This window comes from Epinephelus fuscoguttatus, linkage group LG7, assembly GCF_011397635.1.
Source record: "Epinephelus fuscoguttatus linkage group LG7, E.fuscoguttatus.final_Chr_v1".
NCBI lineage: Eukaryota > Metazoa > Chordata > Actinopteri > Perciformes > Serranidae > Epinephelus > Epinephelus fuscoguttatus.
Genome location: NC_064758.1, coordinates 25,936,586 through 25,952,928, shown reverse-complemented (window position 1 = coordinate 25,952,928; position 16,343 = coordinate 25,936,586). Strand labels below are relative to the sequence as shown.

Here is a 16,343-nt window from a genome sequence, read left to right as displayed (position 1 = left end):
TTAGGCTGAGAGTTTACACCAGAGGATTCATCACTATAAACACTTGTAGCTAAAGCTGTAGTGCAGTTTCTCTTTTGTGAGTCAGCCAAAAGCAGTACCAAACCATATTGCACATGCCCCCGACTCAGAGTGACTGCCGAAATGAGGAGAGAACAGGAGGATGGGAGGAAATATCTAGAGACGGAGAGGTGAAAAAATAAACTCTCACGTTGTTAATAAGGGCCCTTGTTCGTCGCACCATGAAATACACAGACCCGCCCTGCTCCTCCTCGTCTCCTCACCCTTTCATAACTGTCTGCTAACATTAGGTGGAGGAGACGAGTGATGGCCAGGAGGCAAAAGATAGAATCTGGGACACAATAAGTTTCATACAGCTGTGATAGATTCTGGTTGAGCATCATCGTGTGGGTTGACACATGAATTTGTGATCGACTGTCAGTTTTTTTTTTTTCTCCTGGATGAATCAGACTGACCTCGGGCCTCTTCCCAAACAAAACGGGGTTGGTAGACAGTTCAGGTCGGAGCCAATCTTGTTTGACCAAGCTCCACTAACAGCTATGTATGAAATCCAACACGACCTCTGAGACGTGAACAATGAGCCCGTCTTTACGTTCTGTACACACAATACTGTCTGTGAGCACATACGCTGTCATGCTTACACATGTAGTCTGGAGTGTGTACATCCTCTCACTCGCTGCTGAGCCAAGCAGGTGCCACCACTAGATGAGTGTTGAGCCAAACTGGGATTTTCACTGTGGGGTGAAACCTGCGGACAGTCTCTCTTTATTTGCTCAGTAACCACACATACACACACTAAATCTGTCGAACTGTGTGTGCGTGTTGTCATGTCCCAGACAACAGCTTCTGGGATTAACAACATCTGTAATACGATCAGATATTATTATGTGAATGATTTTAAATTTCAGTATTAATTATCGGTTTTGTTTCTCTGCACCTGAAGCTCAGCTGATGACACAGAGACAACAGTAGAAACCAGACATATTCCAAATGGCACATTGGACAACTTGACAGTAAACAGTGAAACACTCAGTTCCTGATGTGCCCCTCCAAGGTAAATAACGATGTGCCCGAAGACTATTCATTTAAACCTTGACAGGAACATGTAGTAATCCACTGACCACACTCAACCCCTTCCTTAACCTCAGCCTGACAACACCCTGGATTAACAGTTTCCACTGCAGGAAATAGTGCAGAGGAGTCACCCAGTTTAACTGGTGTAAGACACAAGGGACTTTCACCATCTCTGCTGCAACGCTTTATCGTCCTTTCTCTGCCATCCTAGCACAAATTTACGACCTTGTTTTCTCACTCAGCATACAGACGTCATATACAGTCTGAATAGACTGCCAGCTCTATAACATGTATGACAGGTATCTGCCAAAGCCGCATGTTGAAAACATTCTGTAACAGCAAAACAAGACGAGGAGTCTACAGCCATGATAGCAGCTCTGTGAGACTTAAGTACAGTGATGCTTTGAACTACATGCTCAGATCAGCATGCTAACATGCTCAGGTTTTGCAGGTATGTTTACCATGTTCACCATCTTGGTGTTGTCATGCTAAGACTTGGTAGTAAGCAGTAAAACACTAAGTGGCAAGGCTCATGGAAAAAGTCTTGTTCTGCAAGTATTTGATCATAAACTATACTGGACAAAATTGCTTTGACCTCATTGGGAACATTTCTCGTAAAACCATAAATAGCCTCAAGGTGGCACCGACATTTGATAAAAAGTCATCACCAACGTCATCAGGACTCCTCTGGGGAAAATGAGTATTTGTACCAAATTTCATGGTGTTACCGGTGAATGACGAAGCTGAGCCAAAAGGCAAAGCTTTTGATTTACTGGTCCATTTACGTCCCAACCCTCACCTCTAGTCATGAGCTCTGGTTAGTGACCGAAAGAATGAGATTGCGTATACAAGCGACCGAAATGAGTTTCCTCTGTGGGGTGGCTTGGCTCAACCTTAGAGATGGGATAAGGAGCTCGGACATCAGGAGGGAGCTCGGAGTAGAGCCGCTGCTTCTAGGCGTCAAAAGGGGTCAGTTGAGGTGGTTCGGGCATCTGATCAGGATGTCCCCTGGGCACGTCCCACTGGTAGGAGGCCCTGGGGCAGACCCAGAACACACTGGAGGGATTACATACCTCATCTGGCCTGGAGGAGCTGGAAAGTGTTGCTGGGGAGAGGGATGTCTGGGGCACTTTTTTCAGCCTGCTGTCCCCATGACCCGGTCCCGGATAAGCGGATGAAAATGGATGGATGGATTCATGGAAATACCAAAAATGGCATTGAATCATGAATGGCTGCACAAATGTGGTGCCAATCCATCCATTATGTTTTTTTCTTATCCACTTCACCTTTATTTAACCAGATAGGCCCTATTAAGATCACAAATATCTTCGGAGGCCAAGACAGTTAGCAGCACACGTAGACACTGGTGGAATTTCATTGGATAAGTGAAAACTATAACTTGATAGTAGTGCTGGATGCAAAGTTGGGAGATCAGGGTCAGTCATTAGGATTTGTCCTTTGGGCACCATGATTAGCCCTCTAAAATTCCACTACAATGGATTTTTTAGTCTTAAGTGGCAGCCATCTGACATTGTCCGCCCACAGAACCACACTGCTAGTGGGTAGGTATTAAATATAAAAAACATGAAAAAAAAAATTAATAAATAAAAATAAAGTACAAAAGACAATGGCGTAGGGTTAATTCTTTTATTCAGCACAACACAGACAGGATGACACCAGTGACCTGGAACGGCAGTAACATTGTGTGATGCCCACATGGACAGGAATGATTAGAGGAATGCTCAAACACTTCATAACTAAACTGGTTTAACTTCTCACACTGGGTCTGAAGAAAGTGTTCTCTACCACAGCTAGGAATCAAAAGCTGTGACTGAACGCAACTACAAAACATCTAGTATATTAGGTTCATGACAAACAGTAACAGTGCTTCTTAGAGAGAAGACATGAGGCATGGTTGTGAGGAATGATGGCTGGAATGCAGAGCACAAGTCGTGGCCTGGCAGTTCATCATAAATCAGAACCAGGGTGGCTGCTGGTATGAAGCGTCAACATAACCTCACTGACAGTAGTCAATGATGCTTTGTCTGAACCACTCTCAGGACACGACTTTGAAAACATGATAAATGATACAAGAGGATGATGTGTTCAACCCCATCGGGAGCAGAGGGTACTAGAGGGTGCAAATGGGGAAATAATATTAATACAACAGGTTTTGACAACACTGCACTCCTGTTCCCATCCCTCTCCATCTGTGGTAGTTAGAACAATACAGGGTTAGCACACTGCACTTGAGTCAAAGCCACAAGACGGCACCTGAGCACTGAAGTTAACAGGTCTTCACGTGATCATGCCATATAGCTGCAAGTTGGGCAGAAATTTGGTTGTGATCAAACAGCGTGGCAAGCGGGAGATAATGTGCAGTTCTTAGTTTGCAAAGGTCTGACGCACGGCGTTGGCGATGTGCTTGGCGCTGATGCCAAACAGGTCAAGCAACTCTTGGGGCTTGCCGCTGCGAGGAACACCGGACACTGCGAGCCGGGTCACAACGATGCCAGGCTCCTGGCCCACTGCTGACAGCACTGCTTCACCAAGACCACCTGGGAAGAGACAGACCATCAGCACAAAACACCAAAGGATGACATGACAATGTTCTTTTAAGCCTGGTATACACTGTGATTTTGGGCTGTCCCAGACAAATGACAATCGACATGAGAGAAACCTGTCAATATCTTTGGTCATGGCTCTAAAACGGTGGTCCTATATCACACGTGAGAGGTTCATGGAAGGCCAATGTCACGGTTTTGCACTCAAAGGCGGCCTGGGATAAAATTCTGAGTGTCAGAAATTAGGGATGATCATCTCACTGTCTCTCATATTGCACAGTGTAGTTGCACTAAACTTAAAGACTGCTAAAACCACCACTAGGAAACACTTTTAAACTCACAACTGGGGGCAAACCAGTTAACACACAGTTAATGCAATCGTGGCCCCTGGTGTATCCTTTGCCAAGAATAAAAGTCTGCAAACTCTCAAACCTCCATTGTACATGACTTAAAAAAACAAACACTGCAATAGGACATATAAGCACAACAACAGAAAACAACCCACCCTCCTTGTAGTGGTCCTCCACAGTGATAATCTGTCCCCGTGTGGCTCTGGCACTGGCCACGATGGTAGAGGCATCCAGGGGCTTGATGGTGAATGGGTCAATCACACGGATGTTCTTCCCTGTACGAATTCATTAGGAAATCATTACTTTTAGATGTTTTTTTTAAACCATAGTTGCTGACTGTAGAACTGTTGACTCCCATCTCCTGAATTATCAAACATCAGTGGTGTATAGCAGTTATAAAATACAGGCCTCAGTACCTATATTCATCCACAAGAGGGCAGTGTGGGTTTACCTTCACTGGCCAGTGTATCAGCAGCAGCGAGGGCCTCATGCAGAGTGACACCAGCTCCAATCACAGTCACACAATCACTGTCAGACTGGCGCACCACCTGGGGAAGTGGACATTTATTCATATATATTAATTTTTCTAATGTCTATTCCAATCTTGTTTTTTTTTTTTTTTTTTTTTTTAATCTGAATGGTGCACAAGGATTAGTGTGTGTAAAAATCATTGTATTGATTATTACCTTGGCTACGCCTACTTCAAACTTCTCCTCTGGGGAGTAGAGGACTGCAGTGTCTGGTCTACTGGTACGGATGAAACAGATACCCTGAGAATACAGAGTCGAAACATGAGAATGTTACCCTCCCATCATTGTTAAGACAACTTACTGGACAAACTCTACCACAAGGTGGCCTACCAACCTTTGTGTTAGCTGACAGCTCAACAGCTCTCTCTGTGGACACAGCATCACTGGGGTAAAACACAGTACAGGTTGGGATAGCACGGAACATGGCCAAGTCCTCGAGGGCCATCTGGGAGGGACCATCCTCGCCTGAAGGAAGAGTAAGATCAGTCAGGGGACGGAGAATGCTCACTCTGCACTGTAACTATAACTAGTGACACTTCAGCAGAAAGCTTACCAATGGAGACACCACAGTGGGAGCCTACCAGGTTGACATTTGTCTGGGAGATAGCTCCCATACGGATCTGGTCATAGGCTCTTGAGAAGAAGGCCGCAAATGTGCTGGCAAAGGCAACTGTGCGGTCACGGGTGGCACAGCCAATAGCCACTCCCACCTGCAGCAGCAAGCAAAGACATCAGTAATGTGGGTTAGTCTTAATGACAGTGGATGCGATTAAGCATGGAGGATCTGGTAAACTTGTCACAAGTGATGAGCAGTGGTGAGCGGCCGGGATTATCACGCTAGAGAATGAATAGTAACAGATTATACCAATTTGGAGCAGATTATGGAGGTGAACAGTTAAATGTGAGCCAAGTTTATCCCACTTTCAAGTTGGGGTTAATCATCTGACTTATGTAACTTTGCAAATGAACATGAGAAAACAGCATTTAAATCACCCATGAAGATGGAAATATTGCGTACCATGTTCTGTTCAGCGATGAAGCACTCAATGTAGCGGTCAGGGAAGGCCTTCTTGAAGGTCTCAGAGAAGGTGGAGTTTTTAGTGTCTCCATCGAGGGCCACCACTCTCTGGCTTGACTGCCCCAGCCTGGCCAGTGCCAGACCGTACGCACGCCTTGTTGCCATCTGACAGGACAGTGAAGTAAACGGGTGTAAGCAAAGACAGTTTAACAAGCTAATACAACCCTACAAAGGATAAAGGCTGCAAATATGCTAAAAATGAAACTGCGAAAAATGGCTTCAAAGTTTTGACCATCGAGCCAAATGTGTTATAGGTGAAAAGGTGATTATGCACTTATTAAATTGATCTTCGTAAAGTAATTTCTGTGCCTAAAAACCATGACCAAGGATTTGACCCATAACCCCCCAAAAACGCACTATAATTGTAGTATGTATGCCTACTTATTTCGTAGTTACTGCATTTTTTTAACACCTTTTCCCCCCTCTACATGAGAACAAAATTGAACCAGGAAATTATGTAACAAGATAGCAAATATGTCCAAAGATTTGATTTAAGTCATAACTCAAATAAGTTAAAAAAAAAAAAAAAAAAAAAAAAATCAGACCAAAATTGTAGGTAGTGTGGTTAGCCTGTGGGGCAGAATATAACACCACAATATTCTACATGCAAGTTAAAAAGCTTATCTCGGGCTGATATCAGTATGAGGCAAGGCAACCACCCACTGAGTCAACAAGCAACTTTTGCACAAAAGCATTTCATTGACTGCTTAAAGGAGCTTTGTACCCATTACATGCTTCAAGTGTCCCCCCAAAAAAATCTAATCTGCTCAGATTAAAAATGGAAACCCAAGTGACAGGTTAAAAAAAAGGTACCTTGTCTCCCTTTTTGTATGCTGGGGGTGAGGGCAGGGAGATGGTGCTTAGGTCTGCAGGTGCTGTGTCGTCTTTGGGCAGCTCAGGGCAAAGGGTCTTGTTGGGGACCTGGATCTGAGCCTGCAAGTCCTTCAGGATGTCATCGACCCTGTCCTTAGGGATGGGCTTTCCATGCCAGTTATCAAGATCCTCAATATCTACAGCCAAGAGAAGAACACGTGTCATAAATCAGATTCAGAGAAAATAAAATAGTTAAGTAAATCAAATATTTACCAAATAAGCAACACTTACTTTTGAGTCCTTTGCCCTTGAATGTCTTGGCAACAATGCAAGTGGGTTTGCCCTTAACCTGCTGGGCCTGCCAGAAAGCTTTGCACAGCTCCTCCACATCATGCCCATCCACAACATACGTGTTCCACCTACACAAACGTGGCTCAGTTTTAACGGCATAGAAACACATTACAACAAATATTAACCCAAAACACAGGCCAAATAAGAAGGTTAAGCATCAAACTTATTAACTGAAGGAAGGGGAGCAGAGACTGAAAAGAATGGCAGTTTGGTGGCCAAAGGGTGGAGAAAATACAGCAAGCATTGAAAAACCTAACGTGCAAGAGGTGGAAGTTTTGCAGTACGATAAGAACAAATAAAACCACAAGTAACTGCTTTGGAACTGATGGATACACCTTACTACAATATTTACACATATAGGACAATTAAAGTTATACTTTTCATGTGTATTCAGAGGCATTTTTTTTTTAATTAAAAAAAAAGAGTCACAATCACATCAAAAGGTTCTCTAGGAACTTCAATAAAAGCGGAGGAAAGGAGAGTGAGAGTTTGGTACTGACCCGAAGGCTTCACAGCGCTTGCGGTAGGTCTCCATGTCGTGCTTCAGGGGTGCAGCCTCACTCTGACCGAGCCGGTTGACATCCATGATAGCCACCAAGTTGTCCAGCTGGTAGTAGGAGGCAAAGGCCATGGCCTCCCACACTGAGCCCTCTGAACACTCTCCATCACCCATCATGCAGTACACACGGTAACTACAACACAATGTAGAAAGGGGAAATGGGGAAAATGAGCGTTGTTCTCCAACAATAAACCACACAATGGTTATTATGTGATTGATGAAAGCATGCTGAGCTGAGACTTGAGGTGGACTACCCACAGGAAAGTAAAGGTTAGAACCACAAATACTATTATTGCCAATGACTATTAACTAATTCAAACAGATAGGGGCATCCTTGTCAAATTGTTTTGAGTTGCTACCCAGAAAAAAGGGACAAATATCATTAAGTATTATTTTTGCTACTGTGAGTATAACTGTTGCAGCAGTACAAGTGCCTTTTGACCTCACAGCAGGCTCCTGTCAGGGAGTGATTTAACACAATTATAACTACACTACTACAGCTTTATCCATTAAACAGATTACAGTGCTTCAGGTACGACTTTAAAAGAAAGCAGTTACTTGCTAGTCAAGGCATTATACTCTTTGTTAAACAAAACTCTTGTTGATTCAACATTGTTTAACAAGAGCACCGTTTAACAGCATTCAATATGCTTGTCACCTCTACACAAACACTCTAGTAGGAGGAGGATAAAGAACTGATGCCTTGAGGCAACCTACTTTAAATGTAATGCACTCTTTAGACTTGAGAGTGACAACTGTACAAAGTTGTTTCAGATCACCATATAACAGTTTTAAAAAACAGGATGAATCCAAGTCTTAGAACCTGGCTCTTGTTTTTTAAATACAAACTTACCTTGATTTGTCAAAGTGTTTGCCAGTGTAGGCCATCCCACAGGCAGCCCCAAGACCCTGTCCCAGAGATCCTGTGGCCACATCAACAAAAGCCAGTTTCTGGTGAACAGGAGAGAGGAAAATAATAATTAGATACAGAAAGTGACTTGTATATTATATTCTTTTTTCCAAGGAAGCATGAGCATGTAAAACGAACTCAGGATTTTTTTTAACTTACTGGTGTGGGGTGGCCCTCCAGGTCACAGTCGAGCTTGCGCAGGTTGAGCAGATCAGACTCCTTTACGAAACCTGCCTCTGCCCAGGCAGCATACAGGACAGGTGCAGCATGACCCTAGAGACAAGGGGTAAAAGAAAAAGTCTTTAAAGACAAATGATACCAGATCTCAGGTGTGCCGACCAACTGGAGAATAATCGCTCTCATGAATAAAGAAATGTGTGCCGACCTTTGAGAGCACAAAGCGGTCATTGCACTGGTTGCGAGGGTCATCTGCTTTGTAGCGCATGGTGTGGAAGAAGAGCACAGACATGAGCTCTGCTGCGCTGCAGCATGATGTCGGGTGACTGAGGAGAGAAAAGTGGAGAATGTTAGTAACAGTTCACAGAAAAAACACTGTTATTTGAAAAGAAAATTAAATGCACACACCATGCATACATGCATGTGTTGCTGCATTCAAGAATCGTCACACTTTATTTCAGTTTGACCATAAGAACAACATATGTACCAACGTCATTCAATCCAGGAGTCATTCAAGGGATAAATTTGGCAAGCAATGAATCATTAAAAGAGAGCCTCCTGTCTTTTGGGATTAGAAATATCACTCATCAATACACTGTTAATTTGTAACACAATCACATCAGTTATGTTTTTACACTCCAGAGCACTTATAAAAACTAAAAAAAGGTACTTGTGAAACTGTTAGTTGCTGCACAGTGGTCTAAGTAATGTAATAGATGTGTTTAGAAATCCCACGTTACTCAACACCATCTCTGCTTCCCTATGTGGGTTAAATTACAAATGGCATAATTTCAATCATGCTGGAACACACACAGAGTTATCTTAACCAAACATACATCATGGTCACTGTTAAATTTCTTAAAAAATAAAAACCCAGAGCTCTGTTTACCCCGTGTCCTTCTGTCGAGCGATAACCTGCTGAGAAATAAACTGAAGTAAATTCATAAAAGCCGTGACAAAAACTATCAGTTAGTCAAGTGTAATGTCCCATATCCATCAAGTAATAATGGAACAACAGGTGCTGAATGTTGGGTGTCAAAAAACACTAAAACATCCTTTGTTAAGGGAGACAACGGTATCAGAACATCAACAGGACATTCAGGATGTAATTCACCCATTTCCTTGTGAGTTGACACAAGGAAGTGACAAAAACAGGTTTACCAACAAACGTTTCCTTTTTGGAGGTTGCAGTTGCACAAGTAAATAAGCTGAAAATTACGCAATGATGGATTTCTTGGGAGGATGCAAATACAGTGAAACCGTACTGGTTACCACGGGGACAATCTAGATGCAATGTAGCTGGCCAGGTGATAGACAGGTGCTTAACTGTAGACAAGGAATTTGTGGTGTATAAAAATCATGTTTAATTTCCCTCTGCCGCCACTGTGTTCAGGTTTAGAGTCTGGATGCAATGAAACTAGACGCACAAAGAAAGAATACAAATCTACAAATATGGGTTAAAGGTCTTGTTTTCTGTTTTTAGTTTCGTTGCAGGAGAAATGTTAGTCCAAAACTGTCATTCCTGCATTATTCAGTCAAATATATATAGTCTAGGTGTGATGGTATATGTGATAGGCAGGTAATCTAATGTTAACTGAGAGGAATAAAGGCATTGTTTCAATTGCAGGCGCGTCTGATGAGGTACATTGTGTTTTTAATTGGGGGTGTGTACACAAATGTATAGACAGAATACGAGGAGGGCAAAGGGCAGCAGGTACAGTATAATCTCTGGATTGCATAAACTCTAGTTACACCCGTCTACGAGGAAACCCTTAACTATTCCCGCTTGGACCTGGTTCAACCTGTATTCAGTGAGTATGAAGAGGAAGACATCAGGTTGCCAAAAAGTTTGTCGCAATTCCGGCATGTAGGATGAGGCAACACTACAGGTGCCCCTTTGACCAGCCGTCATACCTGACACAAATTTCCCGCAGGCACTGTAACTGGTGTGCATTTGTGTATCTCTCGGGCATTTAGCACACAGCTGCGACTTTAAATGAGAGCGACATGCCGACCACGAGATTCACCCTTTGGTATCATCATGTGGTTGCTTGTTAGCTAGCTAGCAGGAGCATGTCGACGCTAACGACAAAGTTTAATATAGCAGTTTTGCTAGCAGCATAACCGAGTTGTCACAGAGCATAAATTCCCAGCTAGGCTGCACCTACTGTAACATGAGACACCTCGACTGTAGACACAGACGCTGCCATTTGTTTTCATTTACAGCACAAACTGTTAGCTTGTGCTACTTTTAGCGTAGAAACTTAACTCACGTATTATCTTAAAACGTTTACGTAGCCGTTAACGGAATTATTTGCTAGCTGGCTGCTGTGGCGACGGTTTCCACCGCGTGAAGATAATCTGCAGCACGTGCACCCGGGGGCCCGCAGGTGAAACGTGCGTCAGCTTCAGTTACGTTACATCACATTACATAATTATTCCTTGTGTAGCCGTGTGATTTTTTTATTATTAATATAACTTTGAATAACTTACCCAGAGTTAGAGGCGCACGTCGCCTTGATGGAGTTGATCCTGAGCTTGTTAGCGACATCTTTCAGCCCCTGCAGAGTTTTCTCATCGGGTTTGTGGTAGCTAGTCATGGTTGCTGGAATATTTCTTGAGGGTCGCGTCCGCTTGAGAAGTCAAGTTCGGTTATTTCAAGCACACAGCTGCTTCCCGGGGGTCGTAGGTTCAAAGCTGCGCCACGCCGCTGCTAGCTGCCCGGTGCAAGTACAACCGAGGAGGAAGGAGGAGGAGGACCGACAGAGAGGAAGGGGACTTATGTGTCCTCGCGCGGCCACTCCCCCCTAATCCGATCATTGGAGGAGCAGTCGTGAGGATATGGTTGCGCAGGACATGCTGCTTTCATAAATCATTTTGAGCTTATTAAACTTACACATCTGCGGTCACATCGCTCTTATCATTTCCCGTTGTAAATGAGCAAAGCAGCAATATTAAACATGGGTCCTAAAACATGATTGCAGGGAGCCACAGTGTGCAGAAGTAATGGTGGTTACATGTTTTTTGTGATATTATGTAATGAGTCAACAGAAACTGCACCCAGCACTTTAAACTTTATAAAAATGTGCAATCTTTTCACTGAGGTAACTTCCGGGTTGTGGCAACAGTATGAAGGTAAGGCCTGGAAATATTCATAACTTAATTACTAATATTAATCTGAAAATAACTGTAATTTTTGTGTAATTTGCACACTCTTTGTACTTATATGGACAAAATACCTCGGTGTGCATGTGGTGATTTTCCATACATGTTTTTTGCATGTCACTGTCTCTTTAAAGCTGTAGCTGGATGGCTGCCAATAGGGAAATGGTGGCAGAATTTGCTCTCTCATCCTTACTCAGGGAAACAAAGGAGAGTTTGTACAGCATGCAACAAGGTTCATGTACTCCCTCATTTCTTATTCCTAAGTCACTGACACTTTGCTTTTTAAGCTTAGCTGTTTGCATTGGTAAATATCAATCAGAAAAAAATACATTTTCACTATTTTATTGTTTAAAAAATAGGCTCTCATAGTGTAAGAACATGACACAAGCATCCCTAATGCACACATAAGTGCATCATATGAGGTTTTCTGTCAAGGTATGCATTTCATGCAACACAATCACTGTCACCTATCTATACACCAGGACTGTGTTTTCAAGGAAGTCCAACACTTCCTCATTTTTGCCACCATTTCAAATCTTAGGGTTCAGATATTTCCTCTTCTTTAAGTTCCTGAAATAACATACATGCCATTAGAAGAAAAAAACAACAAATGAGGTTTTTTTTGTCTGACAATGCCACTTAGCTTTACCTTGAGTCTCTCCTGGGCCTCAGTCCTCTCCTCGGGAGAGACGGGATCTTTGTCAAGTCGCTCCAGCTGTGGCAGGAGCATCAGTACACTCAGCCGGTAGTCCGTTGTTTCCGCAAGCGGATTCTCAGAGAGGACCAAGGCTCGCAGCGTTTTTGACACGAGTGCAAGGCTTTGCAGGGCATTCTCCTCTATGATTGCATTGCCTCTAAAGGAGAGAGACATATGGGATATGTAATCTGAGACAGTTATTTTATTTTTGTGTGTGTGTGTGATGTGATCTGTCCTGTTGCGATACCTGACATTGAGATATTGGAGACACTTCATGTTGGAGCTGAGGCCATTCAGAGTATCTAGCTGGTTGTCTCGAAGGTGAAGGGTGGTGAGGCGCTCCAACCTCTCTAAACCCTCCAGATGCTTGATAACATTTTGGGCCTAAATGGAGAGTAAGACTAGTTACAGGCAGTCTGCTGACTGAATTATTACATGGGTATTAAGGCTAGTGTTAATGAATCAACCTCATCAAGTGTGTTGGGGCTACAAATCATAATGCTTTTAATACCAGATATAATCGCTGCAGGTTGGGAAGGTTGATGCCATCAGTGGTATCCAACTGGTTTCCCCTCAGCTCTAGAGTTACCAGGTTGGCAAAACAGGCACCTTGGAGACCATTCACTCTCTGAATGCCATTACCTGCAAGAGAGGTTGCAAAATGTCATATCAAAGCCTTTTCAAAATATGCTCTTGGCACCAGATATTAAAAAGAGTTTGTTATATATAAGCCTGAATGATAATCCCATTTAAGAGGCCTCGCTTCAGGAAACTTTGGAACACCATCAGACAATACGGTATCATAGAAACACCACTTTTTCTGGCATAAAACCAATACAGCAACCTGTAAGATTGAGGCTCTCCAGTGCAGGCCCCACCAGGCCGTCCAGGCCCGTTAGCCGATTCACTGCCATACTCAGCCACTGCAGGAAGGTCAGCTGAGCGAAAGGTTGCCCTTTGAAGCATGCCACAGCATTATTGTCAACCTACAGTAGAAGAGTTGCATTAAAGATTCACCATCAGTTAAATACTGACAGCCCCAGAGGCGTTCTTTTTTTAAATGAATAAAGAAGAGAGGTGCTTGCCTTCAGCCAGAGCAGCTGAGTCAGAGATGCCAGAGGAGAAAGATCAATGAGGTGGTTGTTGGATACATCCAAGAAACGTAGGTGAGTATAATTGCTGATTGCAGCTATGTCATTCAGTCCTCTGAGGAGTACAGTGACAACAAGGGGAAAATGGGTATAAAATTAAAGACAGCAACAATTAATTAAGGATTACCTGAATTTAAAGTTACAGGTCAAAAGAAGCCAATTTTGTTTTACATGTACTTTTGCTCCCTTACTTGTCTTTTAAGTCCACTTTGATAAATGCATGTCCAAGTCCATTTCCTGTTCGGCACAGCAATGAGAGCCCCTGACTTATGGTTTCTTGGGTCAAATGGCAAACCTGTACCTGTAAGAGGGACGGCATCAAAGGATTATACTCATCCAAACTGTTGGTGGTGCTAACTCACAGGGAATAAAACTACAGGACCTCATCAATATTTGTGAATGGAGCACAGCCCAGACACAAGCCTCTCTACATGATAGTGCTTCAAACCCACCCTTGAAACTTTCAGACATAAATTTATAGACAACAATTTATATTTCTATGAGAATAGGTCCTGGTATTCTTTCAGAGGCTGAGCAAATGCATGGGTCTGAAGTGGACATTTATGTAACTGGAATGCAGCTAATTTGGCTGCATATCAATTTATGTATGAAGTAACTGTGAAATAACATTCCTTAAGTTAACTGATGATCTTGTGTGATAACATAAAATCATAGTAACTTGATTATTTGTGAATGGTGAGCAACAGGAGTTCTTGATAAATGCATTCAGTCATGCATTAAATCACCACGAGTCACGCATTAGTCAAGCATTACTCAAGTGTAGGGTTTGAATCCTTATTATGAAACGCAAGAAATAATGCTAAATAATGCTAACAGTAAACACCCACAAGCTTTACTATTAGGGATGCAACATAATATCAGCCTGTCATCTCTATTGGCCAATATTGGCTTCAAAATGAACTATCAGAATCGGCCTACATGCTTGTTCTTATTTAGCACAATGAATAAATATTACATACACTGAAAAGTATTGTATTTCATGTCTTCATCTGCTGGTGGGCCATCAGGATAAGAGTATGCATGATAATAATAATAATATAATATGATATTAAGAGCTTTAATCGATATCGAAATTGGTATTGGTTATCAGTCAAACAAGTTTTTATGAATATATATCCCGCTCTCACCCCCCTCCATGGGGATGGTGGTGTGTCTTTGTGTCTTTTCTAGCTCCTCTTTCAGCCTTTGGTATTTGGTATTTCTTGTCTTCCTTCTTCCTGATGTTGCTGTCGCTCGGGATTGCTACTGTCACCACTGCCTTCTTCTGTTGATTGTCCATCAACACAATGTCTGGTTGGTTAGCCATCACCAGTTTGTCAGTCTGGATCTGGAAGTTCCACAGGATCTTAGCTCGGTCATTTCCAACCACCTTAAGAGGTAGCTTCCATTCTGACTTTGGGACTTCCAGCCCATACTCAGTACAGATGTTCCTGTACGCTCTGCCAGCCACTTGGTCGTGGCGTCTCATGTACGCTCTTCCTGCCTGCATCTAACACCTGCTATTATGTGCTGAACCATCTCAGGAGCTTTTTTGCACAGCCTGCACCTGGGGTCCTGTCTGGTGTGGTAGACCCCTGCTTCTGTTGATCTTGATTACTGCTTCTGTGCTGTCTTTCAGGATTTCTTGATGTTGGCCACTTCTTCAATCTGTCGGTGGCACATGCTGTACAGGACCTTGTCCTTCTGTCATGGTTCATCCTCCTCTTCTGCATTCTCGGGTTTCTGCTGCTTGAGGTATCCACTTAGCAGTTCATCCAGTCCATCTTCCTGATGTATTCCTAAATCTTGGTTGTTTCATTCTGGAAAGCGGCTCTGGCGCTTACAAGTCCTTGGCCTCCCTCATTCAGCTTAGCATACAGTCTCAGGTTGCTGGACTTGGGATGAAACCCTCCATGCATTGTGAGAAGCTTCCTTGTCTTGATATCAGTGGCCTCTATCTCCTCCTTTGGCCAGCTTATTATACCAGTGGGGTATCTGATAACTGGCAGGGTGTACGTGTTGATGACTTAGATCTTGTTCTTTCCATTCAGCTGACTTCTCAGGACCTGCCTTACTCTGTGTAGGCATTTGGCTGTGGCTGACTTCCTTGTGGCCTCCTTGTGGTTCCCATTTGACACATGTTGACATGTTCTGGGGCTTTAGAGAGAAAGGGATGGAGTTCTGGACCTGACAATAGTTGTGTGACTTTGTTTACCCTACCTGTTTATAACAGTATCCTTTGGTTGTGCACTGTTCTAGTAAAAATTAATTATTAAAACCACAGGAAACTGACCACAACCCATACACAATGGCTGTGTCGAAAGTCATTAAACACTCCCTACTCACTATACAGTGGACTATATGGTGAATGAGTGATTTCGGACGCAGCCCATGTCACAACTATCTGTAAGTTCTCACTCAGGTACCTTCTCTTCTTCTCCGGCTTCTTCCTGGTGTGTTTCTTCCTCTCCCTCGACATCTGACAACATTGCATCTTCATCCATGTCAGACATCCTGGTGAATATCGCTTGTTTTTACAAAAAGTAGCAGGTCCCTGGAGCACACCAGTCGGGAGCTAAAAACGGTTAGCTAGTCAAACTGCACCGAGTTTAGGAGGGTTAGCTTAGCTGTTAGCTAACGTTCGTACGTCAGTTACGGGACAGTTACAAGTAGCAAACTTCCTAACTTAATGTAACTATCATAATGATAACAAAGTGTAACAACCAACGGTAACTTGTTAAGTAAACTTATTAAGTAGAAGATAAAGTCAGCGTTGAACCTTTGAGAAAGCTAACTGCGGTTTAGACCTGACCGAACACGGAGCACCGCGTCTGCTACTGCTGTTGCCATGGAAACTCGACAGCCGTGACACGAGCGCAGGTGTGTTCAGGACTCATTTGATGGAG

General features: G+C 43.1%; 2 protein-coding genes across 2 annotated transcripts; both read right to left on the bottom strand.

Moving 5' to 3' along the window:
* Positions 1-2,725: 2,725 nt before the first annotated feature.
* On the bottom strand, positions 2,726-11,176 carry tktb (transketolase b). Its single transcript, XM_049582372.1, has 14 exons — positions 10,918-11,176; positions 8,633-8,750; positions 8,407-8,520; positions 8,191-8,288; positions 7,279-7,470; positions 6,719-6,846; positions 6,428-6,624; positions 5,555-5,719; positions 5,090-5,246; positions 4,871-5,001; positions 4,693-4,776; positions 4,458-4,554; positions 4,162-4,281; positions 2,726-3,650 (listed from the first exon to the last, which is right to left on the bottom strand). The coding sequence occupies exons 1-14, from the start codon at positions 11,022-11,024 to the stop codon at positions 3,478-3,480; spliced, it is 1,881 nt and encodes a 626-aa protein (XP_049438329.1). The 5' UTR covers positions 11,025-11,176; the 3' UTR covers positions 2,726-3,477.
* A 343-nt stretch (positions 11,177-11,519) lies between these two features.
* Positions 11,520-16,261, bottom strand: lrrc23 (leucine rich repeat containing 23). The gene is made up of 8 exons (XM_049582400.1): positions 15,864-16,261; positions 13,629-13,738; positions 13,372-13,492; positions 13,131-13,272; positions 12,798-12,928; positions 12,534-12,670; positions 12,239-12,443; positions 11,520-12,159 (listed from the first exon to the last, which is right to left on the bottom strand). Exons 1-8 carry the CDS (start codon positions 15,948-15,950, stop codon positions 12,127-12,129), a joined length of 966 nt encoding a protein of 321 aa, XP_049438357.1. The 5' UTR covers positions 15,951-16,261; the 3' UTR covers positions 11,520-12,126.
* Positions 16,262-16,343: the final 82 nt, after the last annotated feature.

Excerpts from the sequence above, each read along its gene's own strand:
- lrrc23 (XM_049582400.1), bottom strand. The coding sequence starts at position 15,950 with ATGTCTGACATGGATGAAGATGCAATGTTGTCAGATGTCGAGGGAGAG. Across the intron at positions 13,493-13,628 it reads AAAGTGGACTTAAAAGACAA|AGGACTGAATGACATAGCTG; the intron begins GTAAGGGAGCAA and ends TGTACTCCTCAG. Across the intron at positions 12,929-13,130 it reads GGAGAGCCTCAATCTTACAG|GTAATGGCATTCAGAGAGTG; the intron begins GTTGCTGTATTG and ends CCTCTCTTGCAG.
- tktb (XM_049582372.1), bottom strand. The coding sequence starts at position 11,024 with ATGACTAGCTACCACAAACCCGATGAGAAAACTCTGCAGGGGCTGAAA. Across the intron at positions 8,751-10,917 it reads ACGTGCGCCTCTAACTCTGG|TCACCCGACATCATGCTGCA; the intron begins GTAAGTTATTCA and ends TTCTCTCCTCAG. Across the intron at positions 4,282-4,457 it reads TGATACACTGGCCAGTGAAG|GGAAGAACATCCGTGTGATT; the intron begins GTAAACCCACAC and ends GAATTCGTACAG.